The following is a 21,994-nucleotide window of genomic DNA, read 5'->3' on the forward strand; positions in this document are numbered from 1 at the left end:
ATGATCTTTATGGCCTTCCTGTAACATCGGGTGGTGTAGGTGTCCTGGAGGGCAGGTAGTTTGCCCCCGGTGATGCGTTGTGCAGACCTCACTACCCTCTGGAAAGCCTTACGGTTGTGGGCGGAGCAGTTGCCGTACCAGGCGGTGATACAGCCCGCCAGGATGCTCTCGATTGTGCATCTGTAGAAGTTTGTGAGTGCTTTTGGTGACAAACCGAATTTCTTCAGCCTCCTGAGGTTGAAGAGGCGCTGCTGCGCCTTCTTCACGATGCTGTCTGTGTGAGTGGACCAATTCAGTTTGTCTGTGATGTGTATGCCGAGGAACTTAAAACTTTCTACCCTCTCCACTACTGTTCCATCGATGTGGATAGGGTGGTGTTCCCTCTGCTGTTTCCTGAAGTCCACAATCATCTCCTTAGTTTTGTTGACGTTGAGTGTGAGGTTATTTTCCTGACACCACACTCCGAGGGCCCTCACCTCCTCCCTGTAGGCCGTCTCGTCGTTGTTGGTAATCAAGCCTACCACTGTAGTGTCGTCCGCAAACTTGATGATTGAGTTGGAGGCGTGCATGGCCACGCAGTCGTGGGTGAACAGGGAGTACAGGAGAGGGCTTAGAACGCACCCTTGTGGGGCCCCAGTGTTGAGGATCAGCTGGGTGGAGATGTTGTTACCTACCCACATCACCTGGGGGCGGCCCGTCAGGAAGTCCAGTACCCATTTGCCCAGGGCGGGGTCGAGACCCAGGGTCTCGAGCTTGATGACGAGCTTGGAGGGTACTATGGTGTTAAATGCTGAGCTGTAGTCGATGAACAGCATTCTAACGTAGGTATTCCTCTTCTCCAGATGGGTTAGGGCAGTGTGCAGTGTGGTTGAGATGACAGCCACTACCCCTAGTGAGCGTGGTGGACAGGGATGGAGGATGGGTATAAGCATCTGTGTCTGATTCCAAAGGTTTCAAGTTTGAATCCAGCGACAAAGATATCCCAAACCTAAACCCTTACCTCAACCATTCAGTTAATGTCTAAACTTAACCCTTACCTTAACCATTCAGTTAATGCCTAACCTTAACATTTTGGAGTTAATCCCTAAACTTAACCTTAAAAATTCTGAGTTAATGTCTAAACTTAACCTTAAAACTTCTTATGGCTGGGGGCAGTATTGAGTAGCTTGGATGAATAAGGTGCCCAGAGTAAACTGCCTGCTACTCAGGCCCAGAAGCTAAGATATGCATATTATTAGTAGATTTGGATAGAAAACACTCAAGTTGCTAAAACAGTTTGAATGATGTCTGTGAGTATAACAGAACTCATATGGCAGGCAAAAACCTGAGAAAAAAATCCAACCAGGATTCCACTAGATGTCAACAGTCTTTAGAACCTTGTTTGAGGCTTCTACTGTGAAGGAGGAGACAATAAGAGCTGATTGAGTAAGAGGTCTGGCAGAATGTCATGAGCTCAGTCAGGTAGCTGCGTTCTATTGCATTTCTAAAGACAAAGGAATTCTCCAGTTGAAACATTATTGAAGATTTATTTTAAAACATCCTAAAGATTGATTCTATACATCGTTTGACATGTTTCTACCAACTGTAACGGAACTTTTTGACTTTTCGTCTGGCCTGCACGTCGTGAATATTGATTTGTGAACTAAACGCGCAAACAAAAAGGAGGTATTTGGACATAACTGATGGACTTTATCAAACAAAACAAACATTTATTGTGGAACTGTGATTCCTGGGAGTGCATTCTGATGAAGATCATCAAAGGTAAGTGAATATTTATAATGCTATTTCTGACTTCTGTTGACTCCACAACATGGCGGGTATCTGTTGGGCTTGTTTTTATGTCTGAGCGCCGTACTCAGATTATAGCATGGTGTGCTTTTTCCGTAAAGTTATTTTGAAATCTGACACAGCGGTTGCATTAAGGAGAAGCTTATCTAAAGTTCCATGCATAACACTTGTATCTTTTATCAATGTTTATTATGAGTATTTCTGTAAATTGATGTGGCTCTCTGCAAAATCACCGGATGTTTTGGAAGCAAAACATTACTGAACATAGCACGCCAATGTAAACTCAGATCTTTGGATATAAATATGAACTTTATCGAACAAAACATACATGTATTGTGTAACATGAAGTCCTATGATTGTCATCTGATGAAGATCATCAAAGGTTAGTGATTAATTTTATCTCCATTTCTGCGTTTTGTGACTCCTCTCTTTGGCTGGAAAAATGGCTGTGTTTTTCTGTGACTAGGTACTGACCTAACATAATCATTTGGTGTGCTTTCGTCGTAAAGCCTTTTTGAAATCGGACACGGTGGTGGGATTAACAACAAGTTTATCTTTAAAATGGTGTAAAATACTTGTATGTTTGAGGAATTTTAATTATGAGATTTCTGTTGTTTGAATTTGGTGCCCTGCACTTTCACTGGCTGTTGTCATATCGATCCCGTTAGCGGGATCTCAGCCATAAGAAGTTAAACACTTTGAACATTGACGTTTGAGCAACATGGATGAACGTCTAATTCTGATGTGAGACTGTGAGAGCTAGTTGGACATGCATAAACACACACACGCCCTGGACCATGTGTATTACAAGGCAAGGGAGGAATATTGCTCAAACCAGGTTTTACTTCTTCCTCTGTAAAGATATGGGTAGATCCATACTACTAGAGAAGCAGGGATGAGGGTGTGATACAAGATTTGTAAAATAGGCCAGAGAGCCAGACAGACATTATCCACATTCACTGTCCTAAGATATACATACAGTATATTTCGGTGGAGGCTGCTGAGGGGTGGATAGCTCATAATAATGGCTGGAAGGGAGTCATCAGAATGGTACAAAAAAACATAAAAGAGGTGGTTTCCATGTGTTTGATACCATTTCATTGACTCCATTCCAGCCATATTTATGAGCCGTTCTCTACTGATACTGTATATGTACACGGTCTATTGTGTCCCTATTGTGACTTGCCCTCATTGTCATGTCTATAATATTATTGACACTAAAACAAATTCATTTTTATTGATTTTCTGATTTGCATTACAGTTTTTAATTCAACTAAATGTTATTTTATTATATATTCACAGTAGCTTACTATACACCCAGAGCAGTGAATGCACAACTTCCACACAGAGTCAAGGCACCGTTACTGGCAGGGAGATAAGACACACACACACACACACACACATACACACACACACACACAGGTTCTGAGTTAAGTAATCCCACTTTATTACTGTCATACTACAACACTGTTACTACTACATCACAGCTATAGGCTATTATCCCGCTACTTTAGCAGTGTGGCATACATTTGATAGTCTACTAACCTAGTCATGACAGTTATAAATCAGTACATCATACAGCTGGCTGAAACCAAAGCAGAACCCCAGAAACAGCTGCAAAGTGAAAGAACTGGGGTATTTTGGAATTGAGCACTTACACACAAAAACACTTGATGTTTGAAGGCTGCACAGACAAATTGCCCTATTCACCTCCTAGGTCACAGGCTGCAACAGCAGTTTGACTTGCTTCTGTCTCCTCTAATTGAAGATGGTTACATTGCAGCAACATTGTTTGTGGACTGTTTCGATTGCTACATTGGTGCATTCGAATGCTGCTGGCTACAATGTTTACTGTGCCGTTGATTAATAATAGGGACATGGGGTTCTAGAAGGCCACACCTACCTGCAATGTCGGGAGTCACCCAACACGAGCCGCCGGGTGGCCGGGGTCACCCACGTGGGGTCAGGCGGTAGGGCTACACCTCGCGCGGTATATGCGCCTTTCCCGGTCTTACATGGCCATCACACCTGCTGTTCCAAGCGGGTCTGGTCGGGGGCTTCGATGGAGACGGACTGACAGTCGTCACGGTCGTTAGCCACGCGCCTAGTCCTCGTTTTGAATCCGAGGAAAGACGAGGAGAGATGAAGAAGATGAGGAAGAGGGAGGAGGAGGGGGGGAAAGGAGATGCCAATTAAAATCCTAAAGACGTTCACCTTATTTCCAGCATCCACTTTTCCCCCTTTCGTGCATTAATATGGCAACCACGAGGCACTTCTTTAATCTCAATCGTCTCGTTGGAAAACTCAAGAAATGTGAATATCAGGAGACACGCAGGAAAGATAGAGACGTCTCCGACTCCTTGAAGAAAACATTAAAATACAAGAAGGTTTTATATAGGCAGTGAAGCAAAATGGCGACTTTAATATGAAGGAGGAGTAAAAAAAAAAATCCTTGCAATGGCTGGAGCTAAAGGGAGTCACAAAAATATGTTTAGTGCAGTAATTTTCAACAGCTGCAAGCGAGTTGGTTAGAGTAAAATAAAATGAACCAGAGGAAAAAAGGAATTAAAAGATTCGACCTCGGTCGCTTTCGGTGCAGTCTGCGGTTCCTTACCTCGGGATTATTTCGGGTTTTATACGGAAATTATCTTCGCGGCCGTGTACAGTAATAGGCTACAGTAATGTGTGTTGAGTCATGCGCGTATCCACTCTTCCTTTGACAGCTGCAACTACAGTCTTCTGGCAACTTGCAAACTCTCGCGTTATTATTATTTTTTATCGCGCAAATAATATTCGGGGTTTTTGCCTAATAAACCCGATTTTGTATCGATACCAAACTGACGGTTTGATGAGGCTCATCCGATGTAACGCCGTGTGGTCATGACGAAAAAGGGTTAGGATAAATTCTTAAAAACAGCCTCACTAAACGTTTTAATCTGGTAATGTTAGGCTACTAAATTATCATCCGACCTTTATCGTTAATATTCAGGGAGTCAACTGCGCACAGCCTTAGATTGTCAATTGTCGTTGTGCTGTTTCGTCGATTTCATGCCAGTCCAAGGCAATCCAAATAATAGTCCACTCGTAGACTATAGCAATCGAAACTTGCATAGTGACGCTGGGGCAGAGTAGAATCGGCTATAGGCTACCTATTCTGCTCTATCAGAAACGGATCAATCGATTTAATATGGGATGTTAAATAGGTTGTTAGATGATGTAGACTGTTATGGTTGGGCATTGCTGATCTGTCATTTTATTCCAACACAGTGAAGGCTAATGCAATGTCGAGAACCAAGGTCACTTGTTTTGAAAGTTTCTCATATTTTGCCCACTAATGAATTATTATTATTGCTAATACTAAATCAGCAAGCTTCTGCAAGAGCAGCTAAATGTTCCCCATTATACTCTGATATGATATGTATAACACGTGGCCCTCACTCATGCAGCCACTGAATCATAGCCACTTACAGTGGGCTCACACAACCAGAGGAGACTCTCTCAGATGTGATTGGTGCCAGTCAGCATGACCTAATATTTTTTATAAGTGGAAATCATCAGAAACAATGACGTAAACCATGTACACTGGCTGTTCCCCTAAACCACCACAAGAGGGCAGGGTGTACTCATTTTAGGGCCCGGCAACGTCAGAGCCCAAGCAAGGTACAGTATATAAAATGTATCCTTCCTTTCGACCACTCTGAAGTAGTTACTGATGAGACATGACTGGACAGTGAAAGCAATATGGTGGTGCCCTTGCTTTCACTTGTCCAATTACATTAGATCAGTTATGTTAGGTCTACGTCAAGGAGGGAATGATTAAGGATGCAGTTTTAATTTCTTTAATCCCATTTCCTTCTCTAAAAATATATATGTATATATATATATATGTATATATATATTCCTTCTCTGTTTCTCTTTGGCTGCGTTTAGACAGGCGGCCTAATTCAGAAAATATTTTTTAAACGAATTGGTCTTTTGCGAAAGTTCTGACGTGATTGGTCAAAAGATCAATTAGTGGAAAAATAATATCAGAATTTGGCTGCCTGTGTGAATGCAGCCTTCCTCTCAGCTGATTAGAAATGGTTTGTAGAGGGACAGATAACATGACCAAAACCTGCCACCTTTTCACCTGCTATTCATCCATTGCATTAGAGCTTCACAGTGGGGAGCTACATTCAGATTCTCTAACTGCTCCAAGATAATTATTAAAAACATTTTTTATCTACCCCTCACATGAAATGTTCATACATTAGATATCCAGTAGATGGAAGTGTTGCCTCACTACTGGGTTCTGTAAGACTGAAATATAGTCGGCTACATTGTCATATGACCACTGGAAAACATGTGTCCTTATTGATGGCTGTCCACTGAGTAGAACTAGTCGCCAGTTACTGAAAGTACCCTGGTACCTAGTTTTTAAATACTGTTAGAAAGTGCTGGGGTAGGATCTCGGTTTGCAGTTTGAGATAAACACATTGATGGTGTTTCCCATTAGAATATAGCAGAGGAGACAAAAAAAAAAGACCTAATCTTTGGGGATTGAAGTGGCAAAAAAATGACCCCAGATGAGTATATCCCACAGACACATTAGGAGAAATCCGCAGGACTCAATCTCAAATAAATGGGGAGGGTAGACCCTGCTCATCAATCTTCTTCCTCTCTTACAAAATATTAGACCACAGGTTGATGGCAGTCAATAAATTCCTCGGAGCAACAGTACTATCCCAGTGTATGGAGCTACGTCCTACTGTTCCCCTGCTCTGTGTTCTAATGTAACCTAACTGAATGGTTATTGCAGGATCCTGGTTGACAGACCATGAATCCCTTACAGTGATTTACTCCTCTCTTTCTCTGCTGAGCAGGCACAAGCCTGGTTAATAGTTAATAAAAGCTGTCAGGTGGCCAACCTGGCAACTAGAGGGAAACTGTGTTCTACTCTGCATGTGGCGTCAAGCAATGAGGTTTCAAATGGATACTCAGTCCTTCTGTGTGACAGAGGCAGAAAGAGAAGTGAGAACGTGTTGTGGGATTAAAGAATAGCAACCATGATTTAGAAGCCACTGTTTAAGAAACACAGACCTCCAAACCTCCTTGGGCATCACTAAGCTCATTTATATCTGAGGAGAGAGAGAGAGAGAGAAATAAGAAAGGATGGAATAAGAAAGAGAGATAGGGAGAGAAAATAACACATAAGCTGAGGTTATAAACACTTAGAGTCCTTCTCCCTAACTGCCTGCACTCTATCACCTCTACCTTTCCACCCATAATGAGACGTCACATAGCTGACAGGACCTGTTTACCATAGAACCATCCATATGATAAAGATTTACATGTAATTAGGCAGGGAGATGCTTGGTATCACCCAGTAATTGTCTCCCAGCAGTAAGCCAGACAGCCAGCGAGGCAGGATGGTGGCAGGATAAACTGCTTAGTATTCACTAACATGACTCAGCCACTGAGTGACAGGTGGGGGCGCAGGTGCAAGGTGCCAGACACGCTTCGTTTGGACAGGTGTGACGTCCTCCCTCCCTCTCCATCTCTGATTTTTCCTTTCTCCCTCCCTCACTTCCTCTGTTTCTCATTTAAATGTTTCTGTCCATCCTGTTTTCTCTCTTTTCATCTCCATCTATTCCAATCCTTTTGTATATCTCTCTATTCTATCAATTTTTCCTCTACCACTCTCTCCTTCTATTTTCTGTGTAAACATCTCTCCCTAGGGCACCAGACAACAGAACAGGGGCAGAAGGAGGAATAGAGAGAGACCTCACCAGACCGTTACCAGAGAAAGGAGAAGTGAAAATAGAGGAATATTAAATAATGGCCATCTAATTGTCCTATCTAATTTGTCCTAGCCAACTGCCCCGACTTTCTTCAATAATGGTCTATCTCACCATAGACAGTGTGAAGCCAGTTGCAGAGAAAGAGAAAAACAGAGGAAGATAGAGGGAGAGGAAGATCAAGAAAGATAAAGGGAGCGGCAGATAGAGGGAGATAAGGAGAGACAGATCTACAAAGGTAGAGAGAGGCTGAGAAACAGAGGCAGAGCAAGAGTGAGAGAGAGTTAAAATATAGTTAAAAGAGAGAGAGTTAAACGATAGTTAGAAGCGAGAGTTAGAAGAGATAGTTTTTAAAAAGAGCTAAGAGAGAGTGTAAGAGGAGAGAGAGTTAAGAGAGATTTAAAATAGAGAGAGTTAAAAGACAAGTTAAAAGAGAGAGTTAGAAGAGATAAGAGTTACAAGATAGAGTTAAAAGAGAGAGTTAGAAGAGATACGAGTTAAAAAAGAGATCTAAGAGAGAGAGTAAGAAGAGATAGAGTTAAAAGAGAGAGAGAGACATTTCCTCCCAAATATGTTCTCACTCACCTATAGTAGGCAACCCAGACTTGCCAAAAGCCCTGAGGGATGCCAACTTTAATCTTTGGCATACTCTAGGAATCAGGACCTTTTCAGACCTATTTCATCAGAAAACCACTACACTGAAATCCTTTCAAGAGCTCTGCAGTGAATTCGATGTGCCAAGATCCCATTTTTTTTTTAAAATATCTTCAAATTAGACATGTAATTTCTTCATTTACCTCCAAGAGGAGTTTTAGAACTCAGTTGAATGAAGTTGAAACCCTTCTTGTCACAGCACAATCCATTAAAGGCAAAATATCTTATATCTATAGACTCCTTTCTGAGAAAGGAGGCTCCTCCTTTACTCCTTTGAAAATAATCTGGGAAAAGGACCTTGGTCTGACTATCAGTGATGAGTTATGGGCGGAGGTTTGCGACTACTCCTCTACCAATGTAAAAATGAAAGAATCTAATTACAATTTTTTTTACAAATGTTATTATACTCCTTTGAGACTCCATAGAATGAAAACAGATTAAGTGTTTTTATTTGACTTTAATCTTTCATTTTAATTGTATTTTATTTTTTTATTTTTTCAAATGTATTATTATTATATTTTTTGACATTTTATTTTTTTAAGCCTGTCACATCTGTGAATGTGGAATGTGTTTTGTTGGTTGATTGAAAAACAAGAAGAGTTAGAAGAGATAAGAAGAGTTAGAAGAGTTAGAAGAGATAAGAGTTAAAAGAGAGAGTTAGAAGAGATAAGAGTTTTTTTTAAAGAGAGCTAATAGAGAGAGTTAAAAGAGATAGAGAGTTAAAAGAGAAGAGTTAAAAGAGAGTGAGAATTAAAAGAGAAAGTTAGAAGAGAGAGTTAAAAGAGATAGTTAGAAGAGATAAGAGTTAAGAGAGAGTTAGAAGAGATAAGAGTTTAAAAAAAAGAGAGCTAAGAGAGAGAGTAAGAAGAGAGAGAGATTTAAAAAATAGAGAATTAAAAGATAGAGTTAAAAGAGATAATTAGAAGGAGGGTTAAAAGAGAGAGTTAGAAGAGGTAAGAGTTAAAAGAGAGAGTTAATAACACAATTCAGGAGTATTTATTCTTTCAGTGCCCTGTCACTCCAGCAGAAACAACACGTTAATAACACAACTCAGGAGTATTTATTCTCTCAGTGCCCTGTCTCTCCAGCAGAAACAACACGTTAATAACACAACTCATGAGTATTTATTCTCTCAGTGCCCTGTCTCTCCAGCAGAAACAACACGTTAATAACACAATTCAGGAGTATTTATTCTCTCAGTGCCCTGTCTCTCCAGTAGAAAGAACAGTAGGATTAGCCCTTTTTTTCAATTTTCACCTAAAATGACATGCCCAAATCTAACTGCCTGTAGCTCATGACCTGATGCAAGGATATGCATATTCTTGATACCATTTGAAAGGAAACACTTTGAAGTTTGTGGAAATGTGAAATTAATGTAGGAGAATATAACACATTAGATCTGGTAAAAGATAATGCAAAGAAAAAAACATGCATTTTGTTGGTATTTTTTTGTACCATCATCTTTGAAATGCAAGAGAAAGGCCATATTCCAGCCCAGTTACAATTTAGATTTTGGCCACCAAATGGCAGCAGTGTATGTGCAAAGATTTAGACTGATCCAATGAACCATTGCATTTCTGTTCAAAATGTTGTATCAAGACTCACCAAATGTGCCTAATTCATGTATTAATGCTTTTTCAAGTTCATAACTGTGCACTCTCCTCAAACAATAACATGGTATTATTTCACTGTAATAGCTACTGTAAATTGGACAGTGCAGTTAGATTAACAAGAATTTATTCTTTCTGCCCATATCAGATATGTCTATGTCCTGGGAAATGTTCTTGTTACTTACAACCTCGGGCTAATCGCATTAGCCTACGTTAGCTCAACCGTCCTGCGGGGGACCCACCGATCCTTTAGTTAAAAGAGAGAAAGTGTAGAAGGTAAGGTAGAGAGGTTAGAGTCCTGCGGTCACGACCAAAGCAGTTTATCTGAGAGTGCTGTTGTGGTTTAGGGAAGAGGACTGCAGAAGTGAATCTGTTTCGCTCTGCTTCAACAAAAGCAGGACTGCACTCAATTGAGGTCGGGCCTGGGGAGAAGAAAGAGGGATGTGTGAGTGTGTGTTTGATGGAGAACAAGGACCAGGGAGAGATTAGAACAGAGCATAGAGACACAAAGATAATGGAGGGGGAGAGTATTAATTAACCAGCTTCCCTGCACCAATCCCTAACACAGACAGCCACAGCTGCACCAAAAACAGAGAGAAAATGTGTGTGTTACACTACCTGTGATAGCATGGTGGGAGAAGGCTTCTACGTAGGTCAGATAGTTGTGTGTTTCTTCAGCCACTTACCGACGTCTTATTCGGTCCACAGCACCAATGGTTGAGAGAAGGTGTGTATATGTGAAGGTATGTGTAGCTGCAATTGCGTGACTGTTATATTATGATAAGCAACATACATCTCATGAATATGCATTACTTTATTTAAAAAAAATTCTCCATATTCCATATCTCTTCTTAACATCTGTACAGCAAGTAAATAATCATATCTTTAAAACCCTTTTCCTTAACATATCGAAAACAAACAACCCCATCCTTGATCTGAAAAAGTAAACAAACAAATAATAGAAGTGTCTGTACACATCTACAAATGTATAACAGTGTATTTTCCACTTAACAGTCAAGTTGTTTCCTCATTCAGACAGTCCTTGTCAACTGAAGGGAGGGATAGAGGGAGGGGTAGAGGGAGGGATAGAGGGAGGGGTAGAGGGAGGGATAGAGGGAGGGATAGAGGGAGGGATAGAGGGAGGGATAGAGGGAGGGGTAGAGGGAGGGGTAGAGGGAGGTGTAGAGGGAGGGGTAGAGGGAGGGGTAGAGGGAGGGGTAGAGGGAGGGATAGAGGGAGGGGTAGAGGGAGGGATAGAGGGAGGGGTAGAGGGAGGGGTAGAGGGAGGGATAGAGGGAGGGATAGAGGGAGGGATAGAGGGAGGGGTAGAGGGAGGGGTAGAGGGAGGGATAGAGGGAGGGGTAGAGGGAGGGATAGAGGGAGGGATAGAGGGAGGGGTAGAGGGAGGGATAGAGGGAGGGGTAGAGGGAGGGATAGAGGGAGGGGTAGAGGGAGGGATAGAGGGAGGGGTAGAGGGAGGGATAGAGGGAGGGGTAGAGGGAGGGGTAGAGGGAGGGATAGCGGGAGGGATAGAGGGAGGGATAGAGGGAGGGATAGAGGGAGGGATAGCGGGAGGGATAGAGGGAGGGATAGAGGGAGGGGTAGAGGGAGAGATAGAGGGAGGGGTAGAGGGAGGGGTAGAGGGAGGGATAGAGGGATAGAGGGAGGGGTAGAGGGAGGGGTAGAGGGAGGGGTAGAGGGAGGGATAGAGGGAGGGGTAGAGGGAGGGGTAGAGGGAGGGGTAGAGGGAGGGATAGAGGGAGGGGTAGAGGGAGGGATAGAGGGAGGGATAGCGGGAGGGATAGAGGGAGGGATAGAGGGAGGGATAGAGGGAGGGATAGCGGGAGGGATAGAGGGAGGGATAGAGGGAGGGGTAGAGGGAGGGATAGAGGGAGGGATAGCGGGAGGGATAGAGGGAGGGATAGAGGGAGGGATAGAGGGAGGGATAGCGGGAGGGATAGAGGGAGGGGTAGAGGGAGGGATAGAGGGAGGGATAGAGATAGGGAGGGATAGCGAGAGGGATAGTGAGGGGTAGAGGGAGGGATAGAGATAGGGAGGGATAGAGAGAGGGATAGAGATAGGGAGGGATAGAGAGAGGGATAGAGGAAGGGATAGAGGGAGGGGTAGATGGAGGGATTGAGGGAGGGGTAGAGGGAGGGATTGAGGGCGGGAAGGGAGGAAAGGATGGGAGCCTTCCCACTGGTTACAGATGTCAATTCAACGTCTATTCCACGTTGGTTCAAAGTAATTTAATTGAAATGACATGGAAACAACGTTGATTCAACATGTGTGCCCAGTGGGTAGCCTGTTCCCCAGAATAGTTCTATGCTCAACCATAGAAGACCTGCTCCCCTTCAACATCAATTCTGAAAATGTAACCTTCATTTTCGTAATGAAACAAAAACACATACTGTACATGTAACTGTCAAAATAAAGGAAACACCTAAATAAAGTGTCAAATAGAGCGTTGGGAATAAATGGGTCAAAAAACATTGACATTCATCCAATTACGTCAAATCTCAAAGTGAAAGTGTGAGATGAAGTTGCATGGTTGGGGCATCACCAGCCACCAGAATAGCTTCAATGTGCCTTGGCATAGATTGTCTGGAACTCTAGTAGAGGGATGTGACACCATTCTTCCAGGAGAAATTTGGTGTTTTGTTGATAGTGGAAAACGCTGTCTCAGGCGCCGCTCCAGAATCTACCACAAGTGTTCAATTGGGTTGAGATCTGGTGACTGACACACACACACACACACACACACACACACACACACACACACACACACACACACACACACTTTAAACCCCCTATGCTCATTTGAGACTCACTGAGATCTTTCCTTCTAGCCATGGTAGCCGAAGTAACGGTCAACTGAGGATTTGTATACATGACACCTAAGCATGATGAGATGTTAATTGCTCAATTAACTCAGGAACCACACCTTTGTGGAAGCACCTGCTTTCAAATATACTTTGTATCTCTCATTTACTCAAGCATTTCCTTCATTTTGTCAGTTACCTGTGTATTGGCCCATGTTGCTTTCTTCAGAGGATCTTTAGTTACGCTCATGCTGAGTATGTGATTTCTGGTATGTTTATGAAGCACAGTAAAGGTGTCTGGATTCACAGTGTGACAGTAATAGCAGGCAGCTGGTCTGGTTCCTCTCAATAATCTCTGTAATATGTATAGCTATCAATGAGAGACATGGTGTAGGGTGGAGGTGCATAGCTTCAGTCCTCCAGGGCGAACAGTATACACCATATGCTCCCTTTCAATGACAAGTTGATTCCTTGGGCTACCAGGTGTGTGGAATCTATAGTCAATTAGTTACACTAACTGATCAATGAGAGAGAGAGAGAAAGAGAGAAAGAGAGAGAGAGAGAGAGAGAGAGAGACCAGCAGGATAGGAGCCCTCGAGAACTGGAGTTGTGCACTTCTGGTGTTATGAGAAACACACAAAAATTGATTATTTTTACACAATGGAGTTGTAACTACAGTATACTTCTACTGCATCATGGGAGATGTAGGCATTTGACTCATACTAGTAGAATATAACCATTGCTTTTGGCCAGCTACATCTCTGATTATTGCTTTATCAAATACAGCTAGGGCAGAAACAATCACAGCAAACATCTGTCATAGCATGACCTATCAAAATCCTCTGTTTATAAAATGCTAAAGGTATAGGTCTACATTATATTCAGGTCTACAGCTTATGTTCCTCTAGAACGTTCAAATAATATACAGTGCCAGTCAAAAGTTTGGATACACCAACTCATTCAAGGGTTTTTCTTTATTTTTACTATTTTCTAGATTGTAGAATAATAGGGAAGACATAAACTATGAAATAACACATATGGAATCATGCAGTAACCAAAAAAGTGTTAAACAAATCAAAATATATTTTATATTTGAGATTCTTCAAAGTAGCCACCCTTTGGCTTGATGACAACTTTACACACTCTTGGCATTCTCTCAACCAGCTTCATGAGGTATTTACCTAGAAAGCATTTCAATTAACAGGTTTGCCTTGTTAAAAGTACATTTGTGGAATTTCTTTCGTTAATGCGTTTGATCCAATCAGTTGTGTTGTGACAAGGTAGGGGTGGTATACAGAAGATGGCCCTATTCGGTAAAAGATCAAGTCCATATTACGACAATAACAGCTCAAATAAGCAAAGAGAAAAGACAGTCCATCATTACTTTAAGACTTGACGGTCCGTTAGTCCAGAACATTTCAATAACTTTTAAAGTTTCTTCAAGTGTAGTCGTAAAAACCATCAAGCGCTATGATGAAACTGGCTCGGAAAGGAAGACCCAGAGTTACCTCTGCTGCATAGGATAAGTTCATTAGAGTTAACTGCACCTCAGCTTACAGCCCAAATAAACACTGTGTCTTTGTGAGACACAGAGCAGGTGAACGGAGGATCTCCGCATGTGTGGTTCCCACCGTGAAGTATGGAGGAGGAGGTGTGATGGTGTGGGGGGCTTTGCTGGTGACATTGTCAGTGATTTATTTCGAATTCAAGGCACACTTAACCAGCATGGCTACCACAGCATTCTGCAGAGATATACCATCCCATCTGGTTTGCACTTAGTGGGACTATAATATGTTTTCAACAGGACAATACCCAACACACCTCCAGGCTGTGTAAGGGCTATTTGACCAAGAAGAAGGGTGATGGAGTGCTGTATCAGATGACCTGGCCTCCACAATCACCCGACCTCAACCCAATTGAGATGGTTTGGGATGAGTTGGACCGCAGAGTGACAGGAAAACAGCCAACAGGTGCTCAGCATATGTGGGAACTCCTTCAAGACTGTTGGAAAAGCATTCGTCATGAAGCTGGATGAAAGAATGCCAAGAGTGTTTAAAGCTGTCATTAAGGAAAAGGGTGGCTACTTTCAAGAATCCAAATTAGAAAATATATTTAGATTTGTTTAACACTTTGTTGGTTTCTACATTTTTTCACGTGTCATTTCATAGTTTTGATGTCTTCACCAATATTCTACAATGTAAAAATAGTAAAAATAAAGAAAAACCCTTGAATGAGTAGGTGTGTCCCAATTTTTGACTGGTTCTGTGTATGTTTGTCATAGACATGGTTCATTTACAGTACAAAGACATGATTTCGGGGGTGACATTCTGTACATTGTGAAGACAAGGCTTTATAAAAGAGATTAAAGGAAGAGAATGTGCTATGGGGAGAGGGTGCTAATGAAGGCAAGAGTATATATACTTTATACTGTATGAATTAGAGCTATCAAAACTATAAATACATATTCCAAAATGAAAATCCTGAGAGGAAAAGAAACATTGTGAACAGTCGGGTGGTGATGTGAGTATGATACAGAGACATTGACATTCAGTAGTTTGCTGCATTTGCTTTCCACCAACCTTGGAGTAATGCAGCCACCATAATGAACTACAGTAATTGATCAGTAACAATACTCCTCTCTACACCCCAAAACAAAACAATAAACCAGAAAGGAGGGAATCTGTTGTAGTTAAGATCTCATTGGTCTACATTGTCAATATCCTTTCAAACATCTTATATCTATGTTACAGTGTGTGCCCTTGTATTCAGCACCTCTCTCTCTCTCTCTCTCTCTCTCTCTCTCTCTCTCTCTCTCTCTCTCTCTCTCTCTCTCTCTCTCATCATTTAAACCAGTTTGGCCTTGTTGAATGGGAAACCTCCTTCAGTGTGTTTGGCATGTAGTCTAAAGACTCCTCTTCTCTCTTCTTTTCTGTCCTCTCTCCCCTCCTTTCTTCCCTCCTCTCACAGCCCTATTCTGCGTTCACATATCTGGAGTGAGCAGGTCCTTCCATGGCTACTGGAAATAGCAGAGGAGAGTGAGGGCTGCCAAACGGACGGAGGGATGAGCTAAGAGATGTTTCCAAAGGAGGCTGCAGGGAGAGGGAGAGGAGAGACAGAGAGAAAGAGAGAGATATGAATACAAGGAAAACAGTGGGGTTTGGAGTTGGATTGGCATCACTGTCTTTCACACCATAATGCTCAACTCCAACAACACACACACACACACACACACACACACACACACACACACACACACACACACACACACACACACACACACACACACACACACACACACACACATACTGAGCCATCCAGATCACCTGCCTCTGTCTGCCCTCTCTTCAAACCCTGTCTTATCTGTCAACAACCCAGTTGCATTAAGAATTATTTCTGAACCATCAGTCTGTAGAGTGAAACCTCTGGTTCACATTCTCTCTATGCCTTAAACCATTCTCATATGAAAGTCATTGACGTCTATGACCCATAGGCGTGACCGATTGGTTTCTGTGATTCACTTTTACACCGGCCTCAAATGACAACAAACTATATTTTTACATTGGAGGAATATAAAAGAAGAAGGAGACATTTGAGTTATCACTGTCTCTAATACACAGGCAGATCTAACATGATATTGGAGAGAATCAGCCCTGAGACAAAGAGAGGGGGAGAGAAGGAGTTAGCAGGTAGAGAAAGAAAGGCAGATGGGACTGAGGGGGGCTTGAGATTTGTTCAGGTAAAGGGGGTCTATCTCTTAGATGTAGATCTTCTAAGAGGAGATGAGGACTAAGGGGTTCCTGAGCAAATTTGTGTTTGGGTAAAAATGTCATGTTCCTTTTTATTTCTGAGCCTGTCATGCTTTCTGCCCCAGTGAATTCACATTTCAGTTCAGTCGAGCGGACGGACAGACAGACAGACAGACAGACAGACAGACAGACAGACAGACAGACAGACAGGCAGACAGACAGACAGACAGACAGACAGCGCATGGAACTGTGAACAGAACTCTCTCCACCAGGACACGGAACAACAGAAAATCAAAAGGAACGTTGCAACCTAGCGACAAGGTTACCCCAGCGACGTCCCATGGCAACTGAGGGGTTGCTGACAACATTTCAGGGAGGGGGGATGACGGCATTCAATTTTTTTTTTGCTAATTACCGCATTATGGAGCAGATGGCTTGTTCCACTCAAGCACCGCTCATACACACACGTACACACACACACACACACACACACACTTACTTCACAGGAAATAGGACATGTTGACAGAAGGAAGGGACAGAGAGCGTACTATATACATAAACTGCATACTATGTACTCATCGTTGCATACTATTTAGCATGTATAGTTTAGTGAAAAGTATGCAGTATGCCATGGCTGCAACGCAGTAGTAGTTCCTGAATGGCTGAGTAGGTGGAGCGTGGTCGAGTGCGGAAGATATTTTCCAAATTCAACAGACATGCATCGCATTAAAGAGCCTCATTTCCAATTTCTCTAAACTCTGAGTAGAATAGGAATGGAGTTATAGGCCTACTGAGGCTGGTTATTGGCAGACTATTACATTCGACCTATACCTATTTAAAAAGGACTGGAGACATAAACAGACAATACTGTATTTATTAGTGAAACCAAAGTGCTGTAACATATATAACTTGAATCAAATAGCCTTGTATACACACCAAAACATTTCATACTAAAGCACTGATCATTGGGAACGAGATCAGGATGACTGCTAAGGTTTGTTCCATAAAGTAAATAATGAAATAGGTAACTTAGCCTACAAAACTAAAACAATCCATACGTTCAAATCAAAAACCCTGATTAACATGACATCAATAACGCAGCCACATCCCGTGTCCCCGGTGCCGACACATCCCGTGTCCCCGGTGCCGACACATCCCGTGTCCCCGGTGCCGACACATCCCGTGTCCCCGGTGCCGACACATCCCGTGTCCCCGGTGCCGACACATCCCGTGTCCTCGGTGCCGACACATCCCGTGTCCCCGGTGCCGACACATCACGTGTCCCCGGTGCCGACACATCTCGTTTCCCCGGTGCCGACACATCCCGTGTCCCCGGTAACGACACATCACGTGTCCCCGGTGCCGACACATCTCGTTTCCCCGGTGCCGACACATCCCGTGTCCCCGGTAACGACACATCACGTGTCCCCGGTGCAGACACATCTCGTTTCCCCGGTGCCGACACATCCCGCGTCCCCGGTGACGACACATCCCGTTTCCCCGGTGCCGACACATCCCGTGTCCCCGGTGCCGACACATCCCGTGTCCCCGGTGCCGACACATCCCGCGTCCCCGGTGACGACACATCCCGTTTCCCCTGTGCCGACACATCCCGTGTCCCCGGTGCCGACACATCCCGTGTCCCCGGTGCCGACACATCCCGTGTCCCCGGTGCCGACACATCCCGTTTCCCCGGTGCAGACACATCCCGTTTCCCCGGTGCCGACACATCCCGTGTCCCCGGTGCCGACAAATCCCGTGTCCCCGGTGCCGACACATCCCGTGTCCCCGGTGCCGACACATCCCGTGTTCCCGGTGCCGACACATCCCGTTTCCCCGGTGCCGACACATCCCGTGTCCCCGGTGCCAACACATCCCGTGTCCCCGGTGCCGACACATCCCGTTTCCCCGGTGCCGACAAATCCCGTGTCCCCGGTGCCGACACATCCCGCGTCCCCGGTGACGATACATCCCGTTTCCCCGGTGCCGACACATCCCGTTTCCCCGGTGCCGACACATCCCGTGTCCCCGGTGCCGACACATCCCGCGTCCCCGGTGCCGACACATCCCGCGTCCCCGGTGCCGACACATCCCGTGTCCCCGGTGTCGAAACATCCCGTGTCCCCGGTGCCGACACATCCCGTGTCCCCGGTGCCGACACATCCCGTGTCCCCGGTGCCGACACATCCCGTGTCCCCGGTGCCGACACATCCCGTGTCCCCGGTGCCGACACATCCCGTTTCCCCGGTGCCGACACATCCCGTGTCCCCGGTGCCGACACATCCCGCGTCCCCGGTGACGACACATCCCGTTTCCCCGGTGCCGACACATCCCGTTTCCCCGGTGCCGACACATCCCGTGTCCCCGGTGCCGACACATCCCGTGTCCCCGGTGCCGACACATCCCGTGTCCCCGGTGCCGACACATCCCGCGTCCCCGGTGCCGACACATCCCGCGTCCCCGGTGCCGACACATCCCGCGTCCCCGGTGCCGACACATCCCGCGTCCCCGGTGCCGACACATCCCGCGTCCCCGGTGCCGACACATCCCGCGTCCCCGGTGCCGACACATCCCGTGTCCCCGGTGTCGAAACATCCCGTTTCCCCGGTGCCGACACATCCCGTGTCCCCGGTGCCGACACATCCCGTGTCCCCGGTGCCGACATATTCACAAATAAAAATATGGTTTAAAAGCTCTGACGAAGGCCAAGAGAACAATAAACACTTTCAATGAGAAAACAGAACTTCACTTTGGTAGAAAAAAAGAAGCTCCTTCTGTTTTCAAAGATGTAGCCTATGATGCAATAATCAATGCAAGGAGAACAAAAACGACTTAGTCTACATTTGAACACCACCGCAGAAGCTTCGCTATTTGGCATTGTCCCAATTATGTAGCCCAGTTCTATTTCACTTGAGGGACTATGCTAGTCAATCAATGGGATATAAAGATTAATTTCAGAGTAATTCTATGGCACGGGAGTGATGCGCATGCCCTCCACCCCCTGTAAATACCAGGGCGCCTAGCATCACTTCCTGTTTTCTTCCTTCAGCAACCGGAAGTGAGCGAGAAGTGAATGTAGAAGACTCTTTAAGTGAGTTGTTCACTGAGTGTTTGGAGTACACTGCTCTGCAGTGTTTTGAAGCCGGTTCAGTTTTTTCTTACAGGTCGACACCGTGCTACGAAGTAGGGTGAACGGGTTGGGTAGAAGACTCTTTAAGTGAGTTGTTCACTGAGTGTTTGGAGTACACTGCTCTGCAGTGTTTTGAAGCCGGTTCAGTTTTTTCTTACAGGTCGACACCGTGCTACGAAGTAGGGTGAACGGGTTGGGCCAACCTGTACACTGCACATGGCTTTGTTGTCTTGTCTGTTTCTGTCCACTGGTTAGCCTCCTGGCTAATTGCGTTACATGTTGCTTGTTCACTTCAGCTGGACGCTAGCCTCTTCCCTCTGAAGATTCAGGCTGGGTATCGCGCCTAACCAGGCGAGGGGAGACTGTGTGTTATCTAGCTGTAGCTAAATATGTTTCTTTCCAGAAGTAGGACGGGTGATTGCCGAGTCGCACCTCAATGTCCAGTCTTCGCATACTAGCTTGCAAAGTCCCATTACTGGCTCGAGCTGTAGCCGGTGGCAGAGTGAGATTCAGAGCACATGCCTCTCACTAATTTCACATGCCAGTCTGTTCTTAAAGACCCCTCCTCACACAGTCAGTCACTGTGTCAATTGAGTCTGGCTCCTCACCTTTTGGGGATTGTCAGTGGAATTTCCCTAATATATTCTGATATCCATAGAATATATTATTACTTAATTCACATATTGCCCTGAGAACAGAACTACTTTATACTTACACCTGGTATAGTATTAAAGGGGTGTTAAAAAATAATCTGTTCTATAAGACATATCTGTATTTCTGCTTCTGTCTAAACATAGAGAAGATTATCCACCATGCCATACTACTGCGATAAATGCAGTGCTGGCTTGGCTTTGGCTGATGCCCATCCCACCTGTTTGATGTGCCTGGGTTTAGAGCATGCCATTTAGGCTGTGGAGTCCCCCTTCAACTGCATGTATTGTGCTATTCTTGGCCCACGTCTATGCGATTCACGATTAGCTATGATGAGGGAGACAAACACTAGAGGCTCCGGGAGCGGTCTCAAGCGTAAACAACCCTGCTCAGCAGCGGCCCGCCCACCAAGCAGTCCAAGAAGGACAGGGGACCTACTCTGGATGAGTTGGAGGCCCAGGCAGCCTCTCTGTCTTCCTATCTCCACTCTCTCAGCCTGACAGGCTCCGTTGAAGACTGAAGACAGGATCCTGATGCTATCTCCATCTTTCCTGGTAATGACCTAGACGAAGAGACCTCTGAGGCCAGTTCTGGGTCAGCGATCCATGTTCTCAGAGAGGGCTGAGAGTGAAGCACCCACCTCTGCAGTTCACACTGTATGCAGCAGCTCTCCTCTAGGGTTTTGTAAGCTCTGGATATTAAACCAGACCTTAACAGCAGACCGGGCCGAGTGTACATACCTCAGTGCCCCGAGTTCCCCAAGGAACTGTGTCAGACTTGGGCTAATGTGAACTCAAGGTTCCATGTCTCAAGCCAAGGCAAGCCATGGAACTTGGGATAATGTGAACTCAAGGTTCCATGTCTCAAGCCAATGCAAACCATGGAACTTCATGGCTTCCCCCGAGGAGTTGGGACTGGATGAATACCCTGTCATGGACCCCATTGTTGCGGCCATGGTCCTCATAGACAAGGAGATCATTGGTAAGTCTCCCTGCTGTCCTCCGGGGCCTCACCAGGCTGCTGATGTCCAATTAAAGGACACCTTCCTGACCTTGGCCATGGTGGCTCGCCTTATGAATGCGACCACTCTGCTGCAGACATACCTGCATGGTCTGAAAGCTCACTTATCCATCAACGGTGACCCTGAGATGGCTGAAATGACTCAGGTGTCCATACTCCTCTCCCTCTTAAATGCTGAGATGTCACGTGCTAATGGAAAACCCCTGTCTACGGTCATCTTGTAACACAGACAGCTTTGGCTCTCACACACAAAGATGTTGACCTCCGTGAAGAAACCCTTTATGGACCTCCCCATTTCCCCAGGCCAAGTTGCAGAAGGACAGAAAGACTGCAGTTTTTCTTGGGTCCCCTGCCCCCCATTACCCTACCCAAAGACCATTGCAGTCTAGACCTCAGCTCTCCTCTGCCTTGAAAGGGCACATGGGCCCTCCCCCTAACCAGGAATGCCCTGATCAGCCACGTCAACAGACCCCAGGTCAACAGTGGCACCACCATCAGCACAGGCAGAGGCACCACAAGCACCATCCCTCTATAGAAGGACGGGCCTCCTCAGTCGTCCTGATGGGTGTGACTCCGGCATTGGTTGCTTCTGCCTGTGGAGTCCCCCTCGGTGCTGGATACAGTATTACAGCGGTACAAACTCCACTTCCGATGCTAGCCACCAGAGGGGTTTGGTCAACTACAACCGCCAACCCCCTGAAAAGATAAGCTCTCCAGATGGAGACTGCCTCCCTGCTGAAGAAGAATGCAATCAGACAACAGCACAGTGGGTTCTATAGATTATATTTCCTAGCCC

General features: G+C 45.0%; 2 protein-coding genes across 4 annotated transcripts in view; both read right to left on the minus strand.

Annotated features, from left to right (window-relative positions):
• Window positions 1-4,857, minus strand: part of LOC110492495 (zinc finger protein 512B) — a 72,057-nt gene extending 67,200 nt beyond the window's left edge. The window contains exons 1-3 of one of the 3 annotated variants that reach the window (XM_036947527.1): window positions 4,403-4,857; window positions 4,003-4,147; window positions 3,692-3,892 (exon numbers count right to left, since the gene is read on the minus strand). The gene's annotated coding sequence lies outside the window, so the exon portion shown is untranslated. Of the gene's footprint in view, window positions 1-3,691; window positions 4,148-4,402 lie in introns of all 3 variants that reach the window. The other 2 variants (XM_036947526.1, XM_036947525.1) reach the window with 2 other exon arrangements.
• Window positions 4,858-15,322: 10,465 nt separating this feature from the next.
• Window positions 15,323-21,994, minus strand: part of LOC118939569 (sterile alpha motif domain-containing protein 10-like) — a 195,557-nt gene continuing 188,885 nt past the window's right edge. The window contains exon 5 of the mRNA XM_036947529.1: window positions 15,323-15,740. Coding sequence (XP_036803424.1) covers window positions 15,718-15,740 — 23 coding nt within the window. The 3' untranslated portion in view covers window positions 15,323-15,717. The remainder of the gene's footprint in view (window positions 15,741-21,994) is intronic.

This window comes from Oncorhynchus mykiss, chromosome 16, assembly GCF_013265735.2.
Source record: "Oncorhynchus mykiss isolate Arlee chromosome 16, USDA_OmykA_1.1, whole genome shotgun sequence".
Classification (NCBI taxonomy): domain Eukaryota; kingdom Metazoa; phylum Chordata; class Actinopteri; order Salmoniformes; family Salmonidae; genus Oncorhynchus; species Oncorhynchus mykiss.